Source organism: Pezoporus occidentalis, unplaced genomic scaffold, assembly GCF_034315485.1.
Source record: "Pezoporus occidentalis ecotype Australia unplaced genomic scaffold, CSIRO_AGI_Poc_V1 ctg29, whole genome shotgun sequence".
Classification (NCBI taxonomy): domain Eukaryota; kingdom Metazoa; phylum Chordata; class Aves; order Psittaciformes; family Psittacidae; genus Pezoporus; species Pezoporus occidentalis.
In genome coordinates this window covers 1,087,073-1,108,822 of record NW_026914829.1, presented here as the reverse complement: position 1 = coordinate 1,108,822, position 21,750 = coordinate 1,087,073, and the positions used below count along the sequence as shown (strand labels likewise).

The window sequence follows — 21,750 nt, the reverse complement described above, 5'->3', positions numbered from 1 at the left end:
TGCTTTGCTTGCAAACTTTGTGTGATGTAAGATCTTAAATTTCTGGATCCTGGATAAACAAAAGAACCATACTGGAATTAATGACATCCAGGATGGATGCATTTTCTTGAATGATGTACAGAAACACTTAGGTAACTAAGACTGGTATTCACAGTGCTGTACCCTCTAGCACCCTTTAGCTGTCCTCTTTGAAAGGGTGAAAACAGAGCTTTGCATAAACTTAGATCTTCACCAAGACTTTGGTGCCATTGTTTGGGTTGCAAGAAGGCAAGTCCTGCTCTCAACGCTGAGACCTCTCTGATGGCGAGGCGTGTATGTTACTTCTGTAGAAATTGTGCAAAAGTTAGAAGAGTAGAGTAAAAGTAGTCCTTTCACTCTTTTTAATTCAGCATTTCATTAGTCCAAGATGTGAGACACTGACTTTTTTTCCTCTGGTTTCAGGGATTTAAAGCTTCTTTCCCTGTGCTTCCTGCTCAAGTGGATACCACAACACTGGACTGCAACAGATTCTGAAGGAGGAAAACACGTGCACTCCTCTACATATTGCACTGTGCATGGAGATAAAAATAGTACATGCACTAACCATTGATTCAGCCATACAGTTACTAACTACAGCTACATCTGAGGTAGTAACCTCACTTATAATTATACTCCACTACTATACTCAATTAGACTATGCAAATACAAGACAAATCGCTTGCATCAGATTTTTACCTTAGAAAACAAAAATGAAAGCTGGGTGAAATGAATAAAACACAATCAAAATTACTTCCCTTCCCCCCCCACCCCCCTTGTTGCTCTGTGTTACGTTCAGCACATACAAGATACTTCTGCTGTTTTTTTCAAAATGACAACTTATAATAGATACCTCAGGAGAAATAAGCTAGAAAGGCTCCAAATGACTTTTTGGATTTATTTGTTTTGGGTGTTTGCATGAAGGGTGGCCTTGCAGGAAAGTGAAATGGCTGTTCAGGGAAAGTGAAATATGACCAAAGTATTGCGGCTTCTAATTTATTTGATAGATGCACTCAGACTCCACAACTGCATTTCAGTGATTCTATGCTTTTCTTTTTTCTTTTCTTTTACTCCCAGCTACAGTGGCCATACTTAAATATGGCAAAATCTAACTTGCAACGAAACACAAGTCCCTTCTGCATCTCCTCTACAGCTTGATTTACACACCCTCTACTTTTATTTGTTTATAATCTTTTTTCTTTATTTGCATACCATCTAGTTAACTGATGCAGATCTGTCAAAACACTTGGAAAACTCAAAGTTCAAAATTCAGTTTAAGTTTAAAAACACTTATTATTTTAATATTATTGATAATTAAATAAAAATAAAACAACGTTGCAAACTTTTACATAACAGCAATTTCGGCAATAAAACCAAAGCGAGCCAAACCAAACCTGGCTCCGAAGCCATTTTTTGCAGTAGCACACAAATAGGTAATAAAAATGGAATTATCTATTCTTAAAACAAGATTTGTTTTGAAAGAAAGAAGCATACATTTTAACTCTGCATGTCAGTTAAGTATTACAAGCAGTGTTTGTTCAAAAAGCACAATGACTGATGGTAACTGCCTGATAAAATAGAAATAAATATCTTTGAATTTCAACGTCTTTTAAATGTAGTATTTCTTAATTACTTTTTTTTTTCTTCTCAGAAAATTCCCAGCTCTAGCACATCTGAGGACTGGTATAAACATGCAAAGTCTTGATAAAGACGAGGGCATGAGTACATGTGATTATAGAAATCCAGTGTTGAGTAAAATGATGCAACATCAGAGTTGGACAATTTATTTTTAAAATACTGATTTGTGCACACTTCAAATGTATTCTTGCATATTTTACAGTTTAGTCCTCAGAAAGAATAATCAATAGGGTTAATAATTTAATTTATTCTTTTTTTTTTTAAATAAAAAAAAAAGAAACTGGTAAAAGCTCTGTGAGTCTAATACAGGTCAAGAGAAACTAAAACTATTAAAATCCTTCTGTACAGTGCATTAATTTATATCTTGCCCCATAATAAGACTCACCTTTCATATATCTGGTTGGTTTGCAAAGGTTGGTTTGCAAAGAAACAACAATCAGGGACTGGAAAGTCCAAATCAAAGATGACCTTAAAGTTGCTGTGTTCCCATTCAGACTTAAATAATTTGCATTTGACAGACACGTGGCCATCAAAAGAATTTGTGGTAGCATATTATCTGAAGGATGCCTAATATTTTCATAACAGAAACTCAGTAATTGACACCAAAAGAGTTGGAGGACAGTAGGAACACCAAGGCTACACTTAAAGCACCTTGTTAGGAACTGATATGTAATGTTATTCACTCCACTTGGACAAATATACTGATTTTGAGAACATTTAACAGTGCTTTTACTGTATTGCATAAGGTAGTGCGGGGGTACGTCTGCAAGAGGGTCTTGGGATAGAAGAAGAATTTACTCATCTAATTTCACTGAACAAACATTGCACTCCATGATTTCAGATGTTGCATTCCACAGATTTTTACACCATACTAAGAGCTGCAAAACAACAGCCGTCAGTCAGACAGATATTAGCTGTCTATGAGTAACAGCACTTAAATGACTATAGAGGCTATTAAAATTCAGGCAACCATAATTTCAACAGGTCTATATGGAGAAAGAATGTTTTTCACTTCTAGCCTTCTGCTTTATTGTCTTGGAGCTGTTATACTGCATCTCCCTCTTCTAGTGATTGCTATACTCTCTAAGAGCCCTATAGGTCAAACTCAAAAGTACTGTGTTTCATAACAAGATCAATTTTCTCAACATTTTTGCTATGGTTTAAAGAGGTGCATTAAGTCTGCACCTTTGATAAAATATACCTGATCTGACTGTTTTACAACTGAGCATATTTGAGAACTACGCTGACCTCTTCCTCTGACAAAGAGATATTCATATGAATGTCCCAGTCACTTTAATACCACATTGCTAAACAAAATATAGAACACCCCCCATGTACTTCATCCACTCCATCTGAGTAAACCTATTATTTCAAATACTTGTTAGTATCTTTTTTTTTCATATTAGAAAAGAAAAAATATATGTTAAATCTTACTTCTCTGATCCTTCATGCTGATTCCTTACACAATTACTCATGCACATTGCTAGCTGTAAAGGAGCTCTGTGCAATATCAAGTCCTTATAAACAGACATTTTGGAAGAAATGGACCACATTTTTCTGTGCTGTAGCTATAGATAACATATACACATATCCGCATCAGAATGCAAGTATGCATTTCTGTGCCCAAGCAAAGATTAACTGGAAATGCTAAGGCAGTTGTAGAGTTATAAACCCTTCTCCTTCCAAAAGCAATAGATACAGGACATTCACATGCTGCCTCTGGAGAAGCAATTGCTGCTGTGTGGTTGCAGGTGGCCTGCATCCAAGACACATCTGGAGACAGCCTTCTATACAATATATACATGGGGTATATATATGCATTCCTATGTGTATGAAGATGTAGGCTCACCTATACATTTCAGCATCCCTTAAATACCCAGAAAGAACAGGCATATTGCTGGACAGGTGCTTCTATGCCCAAATAGGCGAGATAATTCATCTAGCACAAACATTTTTCTTCCTAACTGAAAATCAGTTGCAAATGCACTGAACATAATGAAGGCGAAAAAAAGATTATAAGCATGTAAGACAACTTTCAGGCCTTTTATTGTACCAAAACCAAATCTCCTTTTTCAATTATCCTGAGTAAGCACTAAGTATATGGATAGAGGCAACTGGCTAAAAGGCCCATCAGCCAGAGAATGAAACAGAACTGTGCTCTGTAATGTCTGCCTTTGATTTTAAGTGCAGCTGCTAAATATGTATCTCTGCAGTTTTATGCAGAGGTATTTTTTACAAGATGACAATGTCACAAATGTACTAAAGAGAACAACATAGATGAACTCTGATGAAAGCTTACTGCAACAGGAAGTATTTTTAAATACATGCCTTTAAATTCCAGTTTAACTAAAATCTTCTTTTGGAACAATCCATACAATTCTTTGATTAATATAAACTGATTCCTAAACTGTGCAATTTTACTATATTAATAAAGTTAACCTTTTAGCTACACTGAAAATTGCTAGTAAATAAAGATAATACACAAACCAGAAGTACTCCGTTAGGTGTACATGAAATCTATTGCTATAAAGAGCACTTGTTTTATGTAGTGTAACAAAAAGCCACTAATCTGAGTTCCCCAAAAGGGTACACTGAAAAACACGTGAGTAAGAGTGCTATGCTGGAGGCAAGGCTGGTGTGATGACGTTAAGTGCCATAGCATCTTATGACCCAGAGCCTTTCCTCAAACTAGAGCTCAGGGCTTCTCCCTGGCACAGCTGAAGTCTCTGCGCTTACCAGTCTGCAAAAACTGAGCTGTTCTCATTACCACTGAGTTTGTATGTGTCTAGTTCCCTGGGAACTGCCCACTCATGATGAACTTTGCAGTGCAAAATTACTTGCTTTTTAGTATCTTGGTGGACTAAACCTGGATAAGAAACTTTGGGAAGTGAAAGAGAAAACCCAAGCCTTCCACCCATGCTGAATTCACACAGTAACCAAACTCTCAACAGCTCTAATTAAACTGGACTCATCCCAAGTCTTTAACAGCAACTCTCTAAGTATAAACAAAAGTTTGCAACTCACTTTTGCAATTTACCATGAAAAAGATAACATTGATGGAGTTACAGTCGCATGACAATGTTTAGTCAGCAAATGCCCACAGAGTTACTTTATACCAACCAAGATTCCTCTCCATCATATCGCCGAGTGACAAGTTGTGACAGTTCCAAGTGACAGTAGAGAAGGATATTTCGTAACAGACTCCTGAACAATCGCACTGTTTAATGATTAAATGGTGCACTGCATGATGGAGGCAGATTCTGTCTCTATGAGGAATACTCCATATATTTTTTATGTAAGATCTTAGGAATGAATATAACTGTATACACCATGAATATTTAAGGACCACATGATCATCTGGATGATCAGTCGAGAGATGCCCTTCACTTAGAGCTCTAGATAACAAATATAAATATTTATTAGGTTGTGGTTGTATTAACATCATGTATAATACTAAAAACATGTACAGCTGCCTCAGCATTTTCTTTTCTACTCTGTCTAGCACAGAAAATAATTTTGAACTGAAAACTTGACAAATAAGGTCAAGAAGAGAATTATTTTTGCTAAGTAAGGAGAGCCTGAAGAAGACAACAGAAAAGCTTATCCTCCACAAAATCTTTCTGCAGCATTTATAAGTAGATGTCAGAGTTTTATGTATTTTATGAGAAAAGTTTAGTCTATTGAATACCTATGATTACTAAATTATTATAAATAATTATTATATAAAATAAAAACAAATAAGGAAAATTATATAATAAAGTCTGCTTTAGAGCACATTGCCAGTTTGTGAGAAATTCATAGCAGTGATGAGTGTGAAAGCAACATTCATGTTCATTGATGCACTGATGTCAGGATAGTTCCTTTGGTCTCATGAGGCAAGCCTTATTTATTCAGACTATCATCTGTGAGACGGCAAGTACCATCTATAAGATCCAAAGTACAGTTTGCATAGGTAAGCAAAAAACTGTAGAACTGCAGGTTCCCAAATACGGAAGGTTTGGTGCTGACGGTGGTTTTTGCTCTTAGAAAACCACAAAATATTTGCTACTACTTCATTCTGTATCTGTGTTGCTGGATTTTCTGACAATAAATATATTTATACTTTCCACAGCCCAAATTCTCCAAAGTTTAAATAACTAACTGAAAAATCCACTCTAACTTTGTGAGACAACCATTCACAGTATTCTTCTAAAGCTCAAAAGGTTCTTTCAGATAATATAAACATTATTCTGCTTATTGCTATTATAGTAAAGATAAAATTTGATTTTTCAAGTCACAGCAGATGTAACTTGAATATAGCTTAGCTCTTCTTCTAAGTGCCTTGGGCATATATAGGTAATCAATCATATTTAATCAATATGTTGTTCAGCCATGAAGATTAATATGTCTATAATTCCAGCTTTATTTAAATGCTCTTTAGTCTCAGTACATTCTTCATTGACTTTTTTTTCACCCAAAAGAGGCACAGAATTAAGTAAGTGCCATACCTTAAAACTTGGAAATACCAACTTAGGAAAAAAAAAAAAAAAAAAGGAAAATAATCTCCCTTGATTCTCATTATATCCAATATATTTCACTATTTTACGGTTTGGAATAAGACTTCTTTATTGTCTGGGCCTCACTCTCACTGTGAATGCCCTACCGGGATTATACAAATAGACTTCAAAAGTAGCAGAATCAAGTACCAATTGCTCACTTTAACAAATACATTAAAGCTCTAACACAGGTGCAAGTATGTCATGAACAGGAAGTGCCACTTTTTATACAGTTTCCATCAGAAGTGGCAGATAGAATGGATTTAAAAGCCCTATGAGTTCCTGCTTAAAATATTAACAAAAGTTCTGCAACCACAATTTTGGGGATCATGTAAATGCTGATCCTTCTTTTTAAAACGTTGAAGTGTGACAAAATGCCTCTTATTGTCAGTCTTTTCATTGTCTAGGTTGGCACTGAATAAATGAGCATAGTTGTTTCAGTTTGAAAACTACTCAAAAAAGTAAATAATCATTGAGCATAGAATAAACAGTTGAATGTGGCATTTGCTTTCGTTTTAAATAGCTTGAAATGAAGGGGAAACCAACATGACATTAAAAGCACAATCTATCTTACTGTGTGGTTCTTTTCCAGTGACTTTCTAAAAGCATAGCTCTTCACTTATTCCAGAAGATAACAAGAAGCTGTGTTTGGGTGGTTTGATCAATTAAATGAGAGGCAAGAGAGAATATTTGTGTTTAAAATTGCTTTTTAATCTGGCTATCCTAGGCCTAGGAGCTGTACCAGCTTCTCAGTGTCTCAAAAGACTGACCTATTTCTTGGAAAAAAAAATTATGTACTTTGTAAATACATGAAACTCATCTAAGTATTCATATTAAGATGAGTGGCTTTCTGTGCAAAAGTCTTTCTTATCCAGGAAAAAAAAATGCATTTGCAAGTAAAATATAAAAGCAATGCATATTTTAGTCCCAAATTTTTCTTTTTTTGTCAGTTCTTTGCATCTGGGGTGCTAAGTCAGACCTCTTAGCAAGGCTCATCATAGCTCTAAAAAAATGCAAAGAAAAATATCACTGCACAGCTCATTACTAACTCCTGATTTCAGAAGGCAAAAATACAGCTCCAGAGTCAAATGCAAATCCTTCCAACACAGGATCTGAAAGCAATGGTATTTTTGGCTTATATTTGGGTTAAGTACCCTTCAAATATTTAGGTTTAATCTTGAGTGAAAAAGTCTGGATGCTCAGATTAAAATATATAGTGCTGAACACCGGCTTTATTGCCTCAACAGGATGCTTCTTCCAGTAGAATATCTACTCAAGCACTTAACTCTTCACTTTGGTATAAATCATGAACCTCAGTCAGTCATGTCTATTGCAGAAGTTGCCAGCAAGACCTTACTTAGCCTTAAAGTTGCCTACTGTTGAGAAAAGACTCCAGAAATCTCCCCTCAATCTGTAAAGATTGTACTAATGTTAATTTTCCTTACTATATGTCACACACGTGATAAAGTAGATGTCCAATCAAATAAATCTTAACCTTTGTAATGAAAAAGTTGCACAAAATCGGTCTTGCCCTTGCCCTTGCCAATAATGATGATGATGCAGAACTGAAACAATATCTGAACTCATTTTCAATTACTCTCTCCTATCTTGGTGCACTGATATAGAAACACTTTAAGATTTGTAGATGGGACATCAGCTGTCTAATAGACAAAACTAAAACCCCAGACCACAACTACACAAGATGAAAAGAGGCAATTAAAATGCAATTCTAGTACCATTCTCTCTAATCGAAACATCTGTGCCCAATGCAATGTAGATATGAACCTAATTTACAGAAGCTGCTTGATAAATCCCAAACAGACATCTTGTCATTAGTTCTAACCGAGGAGCCTACTGGAACTCCCTACTATTCACAGCAGGCTTTTCAGCATCCTCAGAGTAACAACATGGTCACTGGTAAATCAGCGGTTTTGAAAGGTTCCAGACTGAGTCACTGCTGCAAGCTGGTCATGGCATGCATTGCTACACACAGAAAGAAGAATTAAGCAGCAATTCAATTTAATTTATGTACTGCATTTATGGAAGGAGTAGGAGTATGATCTATAACACATTTAATGGGGAACCACTCTTGAGTGATTTTCAGTTAAACAACAAAACAACACAACAGAACCTGAGGTCCAGAAGGCTGTTTTTTAATAAAGTTTTGAGTCCCTTTCAGCAACTAGGGACAACTTCACTATGGTGATGTTTGCAGTTAGAAATGTAAAATTTTATCTGAGAGAGTAATGACAAAGGGCTAAGTTCAGCTTAGTGAAAGAATCTTCTTTTGAATAAAGTTCACAATGACCAGGTCAAGCTTCTGCTCTGAACTGAACTCTGGAGGACGTCTCCTTCAGCACAAAAGGAGCACTTACAGATCGGTCACACTGAACTAAGGTTAATAGCCTTGAACCGCGCTCTTATTCACAAGGTGTGCTGGTTTGGGCTGGGATAAAGTCAGTTTTCTTCACAGTAGCTAGTACTGAGCTATGTTTTGGATTTGTACTGAAAACAGGGTTCGTAATACAGAGATGTTTTACTTCTCAGTGAGCAGTGCTTAGATAGAGTCAAGGCCTTTTCTGCTCCTCACCCCACCCACCAGTGAGGGGGCTGGGGGCGCACAAGAAGTTAGGAGGGGACACAGCCAGGACAGCTGATCCCAACTGATCAAAGGGACATCCCATACTGTATGATGTCATACTCAGCACATAAAGCTAGGGGAAAAAGAACGAAGGATGGGGATGGTCAGAATTATGGTATTTGTCTTCACAAGTACCCATTATGCATGATGAAGCCCTGCTTTGCTGGAGGTGGCTGAACACCTGCTGGTGGAAAGAGGTGAATGAATTCCTCATTTTGCTTTGCTTGCATGAGCAGCTTTTGTTTTACCTGTTAAACTGTCTTTATCTCACCCCGTGAGCTCTCCCACTTTTACTCTTCTGATTTTCTCCCCCAGTCCCACAGTGTGGGGAACAAGTGGCTGCACGGTACTTAGTTGGCAGCTGCGGTTAAACCGTGACACCAGGTTACACACCAGGACCACCTCTCTGAGCACAGAAGCTGCATGCAGCTGTTAGTTAAGTTCCTCCTCCAAACTGACACACAGTGAGCTGTTTTTAAAGTGAGTAAGGTTCATGTAGTAGGCGTTTATTTCCTTTTTCATATATCTTCTATATGTCTGTACCTCCTCTTCCTGTGGGTAGCCTTCCGAAGTTCCTCTAAGATACTATGTACACTGCAATAAAAACTACATATATGTTTCAAAAATAAGTAAAGAAGGCATGAGGTGGGTTACTACCTCTTTCCTTCTGAAAGTCGTTTCAAATAATTTTCTCTTTGTTCAACATTCAAAGTGTTGAATGTGAGTATTTTCACCGGTGACAAGAGTTTTCTTGAGAAACTTTTAGACATCTGCTTTTCTGGCCTCTCAGGCCATCAGGAAACCTCAAAATATTTAGATATTGGCTAGTTACAAAAGACTGACACAAACTTTCAAATGCTTATGCAAACTGATTTGAACAGTTACGGTGTTTCAAGGTCAGTCAGTCCAATCTCTGATTAGTAGTGCTGAGTAAGTAGTTCCAGATTTTTTTCATTAAATGCTGTTTAAACATTAAAAAAAATATGTGCTGTAGCCACCCTGTTCTATTTCTTGAGTTCACTTCCAGCTCAGCATTCAAATGGCTACATTCTGTTGGAGCAAAGAAAAATCAAAAATATCAATACACACAATCAATGACTTTGCACTCGTGCACAACTACTCAAACCAATGGTGCTTGCATATAGTAGGCAAAAATTGGAGTGAAACACTGTATTCAAAACCAAAAACCATTTACAACGAAATTGTAATATGCTTTTAGGTGGCCTACAAGCAGAAAATAAGACAAAGTAAATTGGATAAATTATTCATTTTTTTTTTTTTCATCTCTAGGATTCAGTGTGAAAGAACAACAATTATGCTACTGGTCAACAAACAGATCCACTTGCTTTTAGTATCCAGCTGGATATGTAATATAGTGGTTTATTTGGGAAGAAAAACTGTACTGATTATTTCCTGCAAAATGAAAAATATTTCCCCCTAAAATATCATTTACAAATTCATGTACAGATGTATGACAGTGACTTTTTCCTTCTACCTTCACATCCAACAGAGTTTTAATTATTATCTCAGTCATAATATACCCATAAAATACCAAGATGATTTAGACTGCACTTACAAGTCTTTGCAAGATGGCAAAAGATTTTCATTGCAAACTGGTGAATGACAGCAAGTCAGGGGAAACCCACATATTCCTAACAGTGGAATAGCAATGCTGAAAGGACACAGGAGATGAAAGGATCTCTAAAACATCTGAATTTGTCCTATAAAGTGATATGCTTCTTGCATATCTAAGTAGGCAAAATAAAAACAAAACCACATTTGTTTTTATTGGAGTAATCTATTACAAACTAAAACGACTCATTTAACTGTGTGCATATTTGGCGCTCCTCGGAGTGTAAGCACTTCAAAAAACGTGGAATTGGCTGAATGCTTTCCTCACCTTGATAATCCAGCTCCCTCAACTTCTCCCCCTGCTTTCCATATATTTACCATCCATAAAAAGTGTAAGAAATGTTCCTTAAAAACTGCTTAATACCCTAGGACATTTACTAGTACTGTAGCTGAAAAACAAACAAACAAAAAGAAGAAAATATTTACTAAATTGATAATATTAATCTTACATCACAAGAGCTCTATTTTGAAATTTGTCACTCATGGATTAAAAAAAGATGGAGTTCTGCACAGAAAGCGTCATACATTTTGACACTAGTGGATAATACACTACCTATCAAGGAAGGATATACTTTTTAAGTTCCTTTTTTAGCAGAGCTATCGTCTCATTAAAGATGGAAATTGTGTTGAGGTAAAGAATAACAGAGAGTAACTTTCTTCCCCTCCTTTTCTGCAGCTGTTGTTCAATTGTGATTCTTGGCATTAACAGAATGTGTGTCCCTGATTTGAATTGGCCGTGATCTAATCTCTACTCTGTAAATACAGATTGTTGAGTAAAGCTTTTTCAACAAAGACTAATTTCTGTTTCGGTTTATTTTTTTTCTGTTCTAAGAAGACTATTAATTGAATAAAACTGCATCTTCTCAATTATAGTGTGTCTCCTCAACAGTTCTCCTTGTGATAGAATTACAGAATGAGCGGGATGTTCATTTCACCCTCGGATTTGCCACAGCTGGAAAAAGTCAGACATCGTAACTGATAGCACTTTCCTCTCTACCTGGGTATTTGTTGTTATGGTGATAGTTACAGAAGGGAGCATTAATGAGGATGACTTGAAAGCTTTGATGTTTACAGAACAATTATTTTTAACATCTCATAAGAAAAAGTGACAGTTCCGCTCTTGCTAAATATGCATCAGTGTATCAGCTTCCATGAAAACTACCCGAATTTCTATTTGTTATGTATCTATAACACAATGCTGAATACAAACTTACATGTATCTATTTACATGTAATAAAAAGGTTTTTGAAGAACCAAAAAAATCCCATTTTCTCACAAAGGATATAATCTGTTATTCCTAAGAACTTGCCTACAGTAATGAGTGACTTTTAATTATAATACAATCTTTAGAATATCTGTATTGCTCTTTCATGACACCCTGAGATCTACCCAGTATGACCTTCTCATATCCAAAACTGTGCTGTGAACAATTCTATGAGCCCACATCACCAAAACCACAGCTCTGGAGACACACTGCATCGCCCAGACTGTAATTTACCACAGGGGTAAGCAGAAGAGACAGAATTTTTGACCTGGAGTCTTCCAGATCAGAGGTACTTGATGTTCCCCACACAGCTTGGCTCACACATGTTATGAATGCACGCAGTTACTTACATATTCTTCATAGGCCTCGTGTGCAGGTGGCGGGGGTGGTCTGTAGCCCGGGACAGCTGGGGCGCCCCTTGCTCGAGGGGTGGGGACACCTCTCGCCACTGGTGGGACTGGGAGGGCTCCACGGGTCACTGGTGCTCCTCGGGGTGCTTGGGCACCTCTTCCAGGCGGGGGAGGAGGAATTGCACCCCCACGTCCCCTGAGGGGGTAAAAACCGAATGATTACCTTGGTGTGAACGGCAAGGGAGGACACACAAGTGCTACCGCATTTTAAACGCTCTTACATTTTTACTGTTATTTAAAGTGTCATATAACTTTGGCAGCTACAATGTCAAGCACTTTTAGGCAATATCAGGCAGAACTCGTATTATGGAAAGGCATTATTTTTACACCATCTAGTGCCTTTTACACCTCATCTTGCTGCTCGTACTAATGAAATTCTGGATCATCGTAGTTCACAGAGTTGCAAAGTTACTCCAAAGTACTTATAGAGAAGAAAGTGAGTAACTTTTTCTTTTGCTCTCAAACTATTTTATGATGGCAGTCACCACTCTCACTCTCATGTTTATTGGTGGGTGGGAGAAACTGACTGGCAGAGTATGCTGCAGTATGGCAGAAACTTTCAAGGCAAAGTAGAGCAAGAGTATAAAAGTGAGTGATAACTTTGCTGTCCATTTAATTTATTTCAGCACAAGGGAAGTGCAGCACAGGATTCTGCTTTCCCCTACTGTGCAGAGAGAAGAGTAGCATACAGACAAGAGCAGGGAGGTTTAGCATCTTCCTATGTATTTATACAATATCCACCTTGCTGTAAAGTATTTGGTAAGTCAGAAGTTGTTAATGGTTAAAAAGAGGTTCTTGTAGCTATATCATATGGCTCCCTGAAGCCTTCTCTTTTTCAGGCTGAACAAGCCCAACTCTCTTAGGCTTTCTGATTGGAGAGGTACTCCAGCCTCTGACCATTTTCATGGCCCTCATCTAGACCCACTCTAACAGGTCCATGCCTTTCTTGTGCTGGGGACTCTAGAGCTAAATGCAGTAATCAAGGTGGGGTCTCATGAAAGCAGAGTACAGGGGGACAATCACCTTCCCTGACCTGCTGGTTACGCTTCTTTGATGTGGTCCAGGATATGGTTGGATTTCTGCACTGCGAGTGCACGTCTGCTTTTCATTCCTTAGGGAATCCTTTTCAATCCTTAGGAATTGCTCTCAATCACTTCATACTCCAGTCTGGGCTGACACTGGTCATGGATTACCCATGTGCAGGACTCTGCACTTGTTCTTTCCTGTACTTCATGAGGTTCATATGGCCCACTTCTCAAGCCTGTCAAGGTTCTTCTGGAAGGCATCCCTTCCTTCCAGCTTACCAACTGCACCACTATAAATGTCATTATGCTATTACTGTAAATTATTATCATAAATATTTATCTTAAATACTTCAGTGTTGTTTTTCTTTTTTAATATTCTCCCCGGCTATCTGACTGGAGAATAAGCAAAGCATCCAAGTTTCTGTATCTGTGCAACTGATGCAATCAGTTGGGTATCTTGCAGGAGCCAGAACTTCGCTGATTATGCTCTGAACCGAATTTAAAAGCTGCCAGTGTGTTGCAGTGATGTCCTGAACGTTATTATTAAGTCAAGCCCTTCAGATATCTTAGGTGTAAGGAAGACTTGTTTCTGAGCCCAAAAATACTTTGTATGGAAGATGGTCATGAACGCAAAGTGTAAAAAATCCTATGTATGTGCATCATATTCCTGATAAAAAATTGCGTTCAAGAAAAACTGAGTGAAAACATGATGGAAACCTTCAGGGGAAAAAAGAAAGGTCATAGGCAAGATCAGCCAGTTCAATTACCAAAGAACAGCTCCTCTGTCAGCATGAAATAAGGTACCTCCATATCCTATTTCTTCCAAAATAAAAGTGGATTTCTTAGGACTTACCCTGAAATGATGTCTGTGGACACCTAAAAGTTGCTAGGTAACTTAGATGCCTGAGGCAACAGATTTCTTAAGGGCTCACAGTGAAAAATGTGTCTGAAAGAGTGTATTAAGATTATATATTGGCCTCACAAAAGAGCAGAGCTGCTACCTGTATCTGCAAAAATACTTGGAAGAATTCATGAAATATTCATACATCAGTGTTTTTAGATGATGACAGTCTAATTCATACAAAATTGTTAATCCATGCAATAGATAATATATAATGCAATATATATGTATTATAGATACAATACACATACAAAAAAAAAAAAGTAATTGTCTGGCAAATAAAAGTTCCACCCAGACTATGTAGCCATCTCTGACTATACTATTTCACTGACCATCAATTTCATGCTGCTGACCACTACACTGCTGTGCCAACATAGCAATGTTCTTTCCTAGAAATACCCTTTCACCAACTTCATAATCTGCTCTGATTTGTTGATTATTTGTATACCACTCACTGTAGCCTGTAAATTGTAGGTGATAGAACTGTAGGCATAACATAGATCATACAAGCTATCAGAAGGAAAACATTTTGGTTCACTGACCATGATGTGTACTTGACTTTCTTTAATTTTTATTTTTTTTTTTAGATATGCTTGTTTTGCCATTGTTTATGCTGTCTAAAGCCATTAGCATAATAGCTCAGGTTACCACACCTTGAAGGAGCTGCAGGTGGCACACGAATCCCTCTTCCTCGAATGCCCCGTCCACGCGCTGAATCCTCAGAACCATTCAAATATGACAGTTCTCTCAGCTGTTCCTGGCGAATTTCATCATTATAGTCCTAAAATGCAAAAGGTAAAACTTGCTGAAAGTTTGCATTTTGACCATGAAAGCACCCAAACCAGAAAGTTTGTGTTTTGAAAGTTTTTATTTTGAAAGTTTGTGTCTTGGCTGAGCTGCCAATACACCCAAACCAGAAATTACATGGATGGTATTTGGGTGAATCATTCTGCAGTATCACCTGCATGCTGAAAAAAAACATACATTGGGAGCGGGCAAGTACCTACAGTAAGTGGACAGACAAATTTATACAGGGAGTGAAGGTGGCCATAAAGAACATGTACACACAGAATAAACCACACAAGGCATAGCAAGTATAAATACAAAGGATACATTAAGAATATATCTGTATACAAGATGCAAATGGACTTTCACATATAAAAGGTACCAATCTCAACTTGAAATTAGATCAAAAAATGCCTTTTACATATATATATTTTTTGGCAGACACCCCTGGCTACCCTTATTCACTTAAAATGCAAATTCCACCTTACATTGCACCTTAGTATACAGAATTTATACTAGAGTCATTTGATTAGGTGATTTAATCCAGTACCAATTAGCACCACTGAATGAAGCCTTCAATTATTCTGTTTATCTACTAAATAACTTCTTACAGGAGAAAGAGCTCTCTCTTTCAGATTCATAAGTAACAAAGATATGTTTACTATATAAAATTGTTAAATGATATAAAACAGGCCCATTCCAAGACTGCAGGGTATCAACTTTATCACTGCAAACTCAGTAAACAGAACATCAGACGAATTTCCTTTTCTTACTGATACAAAATACATAATATTGGGCAATTTTTACTTATTTTGTAACCTCTGTCGCAGTCAGAAGTCCCTTTTTTTTAGCTTCCTTCCTTTGGTGTTCTGCTCTTTGCCTGCTGATCACAGTAATAAGAGCCCAGTGCATCAGCCGACTCACTGGCAGCGCAACTGTGCGACAGATAATTAGTGTTTGAAAACATAAAGGATTACTGAATTTCAGCTATTGAATTTCTCCATCCTTGCACAAGCAACTGCCACTGACTGTCATGCAAGAGTCTGAAAATGCTACAGTGCCTCCTGTCTCGGATGGGTGACTCTCCAGGATATATAAGTGATGCCTCTTTTTAGCCAAGTTAAAAACCTAGCAAACAGGTAGATGGAATTAAGGTGTTCCTTCTCCCTCCTGAGGAGGTCCAGGAAATCTGTTTAAAGACATGATGCAGATCTTCTGTGTTCTAAGAGAGTGTTAATCTGGTCACAATTTCCCTTCTAAATTTTTACAGACTGAAGCTGGAGTAAAATCCACTAATGAAATTCAGAAAAGAACCTCATTTATACTTGCAGCAGAATCATAATTGAAATCAAATCCCTAATTTGCTAGTAAACCAGTTCACGGCTTTGAGTTCACACCAATCCCCAAATCCTTTTTCACATTTTTCTACCATTCTAACATTAATGGTAATAAGCAAAAGACATCTTCCTAAATCAATGCTCTGTGTAAAACACAGAGCAAAAAGCACAGACAAAATCAGTGATGTCACATTTACAGCAATTGCTGAACAGGTACAATCTACTGCGGCTTGCTTAATATCATCTATTATGCATACTGGCTTTACAAGGATTAGGACTTCCTACTTGCTGATTAAGTTCACCCTTCAGACTCCAGACCAGCGCTGGGACTGCACTTCATTAACAATGCAAGAAAATTTTGTAAGAGAAAGATGTGGGGAAGAGGAAAAAAAAAAAAAAATGGAGAAAGGACCTTCAAGGGACAGGAATTGGAACTGTGCTGCTGCTTTAATCTGTTTTTTTTTTTTTTAACACTGTCTTATAAATGAATTCTATCAGAAATTGCCACAGAGCTGCTATTCAGATACACGTGTCATTTAAAATCTTACTATTGATGAAACAGAAAATCCAAATAAAATCTATAACATAGAGCCAGATCTGCAAATCTACACCACTGTGCTATGCAATGTCCTTAGTTTTTCCTCAGGTTATTTACTGCATGTCAAGTTAAGAAGTATCTACAATGTATTTTGAAATGCAAGGTAAAGACAACAAAGTACATGAAGGCTGTAATTAAGATGCTGGGATGGGATCCTGAAAGAGAAAGATTTCAATAAAAATTTGTAACTCTATATAGATCAATTATCTTATGTTCCATTCATAACACATAATAAAGACCATAATTTCTAAACCTAAAATCTGAAATTTTCAACAGAAATGCTCACTTCAACTCCTTCATTACAGAGAAACATAACACTCAATTAATCTTTCATAACTGCTACATGAGCTTAGCTAGAAAGAGTATCCTGCTGAATATTTAATTGTAGGTGAATAGCACATTAGCAAAATTATGCAGCTGAAGCTTCATATATATCTAGTCCCAAGAGAGAGCACAAGATGTTGAAGACATACCTGTACTGAAAAAAGTATAATGAAGTAGGTACACACTGTAGTAGAATGCTATGTTTTAGAATAATCCCTCTACTCTTCATATTAAAATAAGTTCATGGGAGATGTTCTGTACTTCTCAGCTTTTCTTCTAGCTTTCTAATAATCTTATAGCCAGTCTATCAGCTGATAATCTACATTAGCCTATTTGTTTTGCTCTTGTTTATATCCTTAAAGACATTACTACCTATAAACAGCTTCACTATTTACTGATTATACTAAGGGTGCCATCTACTTGTATCACAGTGGTCAGTGTTTGCAAAGAACTGTTGTATTTGAGCAAATCACCTACGAGTATCCACCTAAACTTGCATCTTGACTTTAGAAATACCAAGAATTTACAACCTTAGCAAAGTCAGCAGCACCATAAACTGTAATGTTTACATAAGTGCCTGAAACCAAATTACATATTCAGATAAAACTTTTCAGTATTCTAGAGTACATGAACATGTTTACCCCAGATTACCAAAAATATGTTTATTAATGTCAGTTGGGAATGATTAATTAGGTTGCCTTGACTGCTGTAGAAAAAAAGGAAGCCCATTAGCATCAGAGTCAGACTGGTGGCAGCTCACCCAGGGCCCTTCTGGCAGCAGCAGCAGAGAGGTGCGGCAAAGAGGGAAAAGCACATAAGATGCTAGAGAACTCAATAAACCATTTTGGTAAAAAATAGCAAGTATGACGCAAGCTGCAAAACCTGATCTGAATTAACAAGAACGTGTAGTGACAAGGCAGGACAGTTAATAAAGAAATCAAAGGGTAAAGCATAGATAGACTCAACGGATTTTGGGAATATATATCTATCATTAGCATAATAAAGGCTCACAGCAGTCAAGGATAAATCAATCCCTTAAGGACTGTGATCTCCTGTCCTGATGTGCTTCACACATTAAAATTCTTTCCATGTGTTTGAATGATTTATACTATTAATAAATATCATTATTCTTATCTGTGACAGCTGAATTTCATTCTAATTCCACAGTTAAGGGAAGAGTAATTTGGATTAAATACAAGTTACCTTAAGGATGCAGAGTTATGTAAGTCTAGCCTAAAATCATAATTCTTAATATTGACACTTTGAAGTATTAATAGGGCTCACTTGGTCCCTTATATAGACGACATTTTATAACATACACACATTCCTTACACAGTTAAGCTAGACATTTATCATGTGAAGTGCAGACTATCTTCCACATGGTGTTGCTACTACTAGGACAGATCAACAGGTATCTTAAGTCCACAGACAAACAACTACATAACACTTTGTATTTAAGTAATCAAATTCCTTGATTTTAACTAAGTGAAAAAGTAGTCACAAAAATAAATGCTTTTCTTGTAGCTATTTTCTCTGTAACTCTTAAGGTGCTTCCCAAAGGTCCCAAGGTACCAGTAACTCAAATTTATGGCTGGCTTACGCAGAGGTCCTATGGTTCTAGAAATCTCAGTCTGCACTGCCTGAACTACCAAATACTCTCAGGCACGTAATATTCTCTGAAGCTCTGTGTTGTCAAAACAGGGCACCACATTCACAGGCATAGGTAGGCCCCATCCTGAGATCTTCTCATCTCAAGCTTAGGTAGGAGAAAAATCAGGACTGTGATTGCCGCAGCACTTCTGCATCCTGCCCAGCTCTCAGCACCAGTAAAATAGCTCCAGGGCTCCATGTACTTGAAGAGATTCACTGAAGACAGTCTCCCCTAAATCCTGATGTTGTTGCCTTGGGGCTATTTTCAGGCAGTTTAAATTCCAGTTAGCTTAAAATTTCCATTGAGTACATGCTTCAGAACACCCACAGCCAGACAACAGGACACAAGACTCTATGAATTTCAGATGGAGCTAAGTGACTTGAATATGGTCCTTTGCTTGTTTCGAGATGCAGGCTAATTTTGGACACTAAACCAGACATAGTCCACATGCTCCCTTGTTTATATGGGGAAGCACTATGCCCCAGAAAATAACTGGTGGTACCAGTTCCTGGAGTTGATGATTCTTTGTGTTCTTTTGTGACCTCACAAGTGTGAGCTGTGCTATGATTCAACTTCAAAGCACAGTAAGAACCACACATCTGGAGTCGTGGGGTCAGGATCTGCAGTTCATTATACTGAAGAGGCCAAGAACCCAGGAATTCCCACTTGCCAGCTGAGTACTTCAGAATCAGCTGCTACAAAAAAGAGTAGCAGCACTGGCTGCTCAGTACCAGTAAAGCTTGGTGAACTAAATTCTGAGTGAACAGAGATGCTCGGCATTTCCCGATATTTCTTTCTAAGATCCTGTCCAAAGACTCCAATGCATTAAAAATGTAAACATATGGGACTTTTTGTTGCACATACCCAAAACCTTTCTCTAATGCTGTCTACTTAGGAAACTTAAGGCAATTATGTCAGGTAGGCTGGACAGCCCTCTCCATCACCTAAAATTTGGGTGAGACAGTGCCTCATCTGGGCGTGCAAACTAGGTGGATGCAACTTCATTCTTTGTCACTCTGATACAAAGTTCACTGCAAAACATGAGATTAATCTGTAGCTGAAGCCATGCCCAACCAAGCAATTCCTACAAAGTTCCTCAGAACCATGGGAGCTGGCTCTAGCCCACCCTGTGTGGGTGTCTGATGGATATGGCATATGTTCTCAACAGTACATGGAGGAGCTCAAAATGGACAGCTGTTCTGATGTTCCTGGATAAGACCCATGCTCTCTGAATCCATGTTTAATGTATATCCATGGTTTCCTGGTTACCTGCAGTCAAAGCCATCTGTTAAGATGGCTTTTTGCCCATTTGCAGATTGGTCTGAATATTTCACTAGAGCATAGGTGCCAGGTAATGATCGGTTTAGATGGACAGCCTGCAGTGCACCACAAGTGACAGTGCTTCTGCCAGAAGTCCTCTTCCGTGACTCCAATATTGCATTAGCAACGCATGCCTCTTTGCATTTGCCCATATATGTTGGCACTCACGTAAGGCCATTTTCTGTGCATGTAGTTCTCTGGCAGCCAGCAACCCCAATAAATACACAAAAATATAAATATAACCCATATGAGCTCAAGAAATAAATCATTTTCTCTAAGCAATCAACAACTTAGCCAGATCCACAGACATAAACATAATGCCTTTTCCTTGCCACATATGCAAAAAGATTGCTGTCTTTACCTGCTTATAGTCTATCTGAGAAATAAACCTTAATTGTGTGGGTCACCCTTACAGATTGAAAAGCATAAAACAGACCATACATTTCTCACAATAGCAGTCTGAATGTGTTGCAGCCAATATGAGTTTCAGCTTATAAATGCCTATGGGTAGAATGCAAGCAGACATAAGCTGGAGCCATGTACACTTGCCTCTGAGGTTAGTTGACAGCTGGGGGATTTAGAGAGCACTAACCCAAGCATGGATGTCATTTTTCTCTTTGAGCATGCACAATTAATTCTGCCTGGCATCATCAGCATGGGGCACGGCGCTCTAGAAACAGCACAGAAGGGAGGGGGGATGTCTTGCTCCTCAGCATCTGAAGAGAAGCTGCCAAACCCAAAGAGTAAATTGTGCATAGGCAATTGTTATGAAACTTTGACCTAGATATTTTAGTCCTTGCAAGAATAGAGCACAATAAGCCTCATCTAATTGTATAATCAAATTAATCTTTTTTTTTTTTTCTATACCAAAGAGAGCTTTCAACAGAAAATTATCGACGTTTACATGGAAATGCTGCTAGCCACGCAGAGTGGCACAGACTGGGGCAAAGCTGGACTGACAGTGAGAAAAAGGATGAAGAACATCCCTCCTTTGTCACTCATAGCAGCAAGCACAGAAGCTCCTTCCAGAAACCTCAGGCTGCCATCAGGGCTTGGCTTTGGAGAGGCAGCAGTGCCTCAGCATTCTCCCTAGTCAGAGGTCCAGGCACAAAACACAGTATCTGTATTTCTTGTGCACTCCTTCTACACAGAAATTGGACTAACTTAAACTAAACAGCATTGCACATCCTTCCCAGAGCCAGTATGTTTTTGCATAGCAAGGAAAAAATAAAACAAAACATGCTGGGAAGTAACAGCACCGTAAAAACACAAGAGCAATTTTCCCTGCTGGAATCAAATGTATTTTAAATCTGCTTGGTTTGACCTGCTATAATCTAAATTACTTCCAGTACTGAGAAATTTATGGATAGCCAGTGTAATGACAGAGAGAACAATCACAGGAGAACAAGCAGGTATGAGTGGAGCCCCCCTTTCACACTAAATTCAATAAGCAAAAGAGTGAAACAAAGGTGTTGTTCAGGGTGTTCAGGGTCACCATCTGAACTGTCACAGAAACTAAAAATATTAAAATAATCTGGATTCAACTTCCTGATTTACACCAAACTTCAGGTGAACAAAGAGTGCAAATACAGAAATAAGATAACAAAAAAATCCCAGTGGAAATAAAGGCAAGAAGCATCTCAAATAATAGAAGTTAAAATCATGCATTAGAA

General features: G+C 37.8%; 1 protein-coding gene and 1 long non-coding RNA gene across 13 annotated transcripts in view; one reads left to right on the top strand and one right to left on the bottom strand.

The window, feature by feature from the left end:
• The window catches only part of KHDRBS2 (KH RNA binding domain containing, signal transduction associated 2), a 363,971-nt gene that overhangs the window by 125,187 nt on the left and 217,034 nt on the right, over positions 1–21,750 (bottom strand). For all 12 annotated transcript variants that reach the window (XR_009966189.1, XR_009966187.1, XR_009966191.1 and 9 more), the window contains exons 5-6: positions 14,715–14,842; positions 12,076–12,271 (exon numbers count right to left, since the gene is read on the bottom strand). Coding sequence is in view for 2 of the 12 variants with exons in the window: in XM_062626121.1 (XP_062482105.1) it covers positions 12,076–12,271; positions 14,715–14,842 (324 nt within the window). In the remaining 10 variants the exon portion in view is untranslated. The remainder of the gene's footprint in view (positions 1–12,075; positions 12,272–14,714; positions 14,843–21,750) is intronic.
• On the top strand, positions 5,537–7,105 carry LOC134167453 (uncharacterized). Its single transcript, XR_009966197.1, has 2 exons — positions 5,537–5,605; positions 6,781–7,105. It is a non-coding gene; the product is annotated as an uncharacterized LOC134167453 (long non-coding RNA).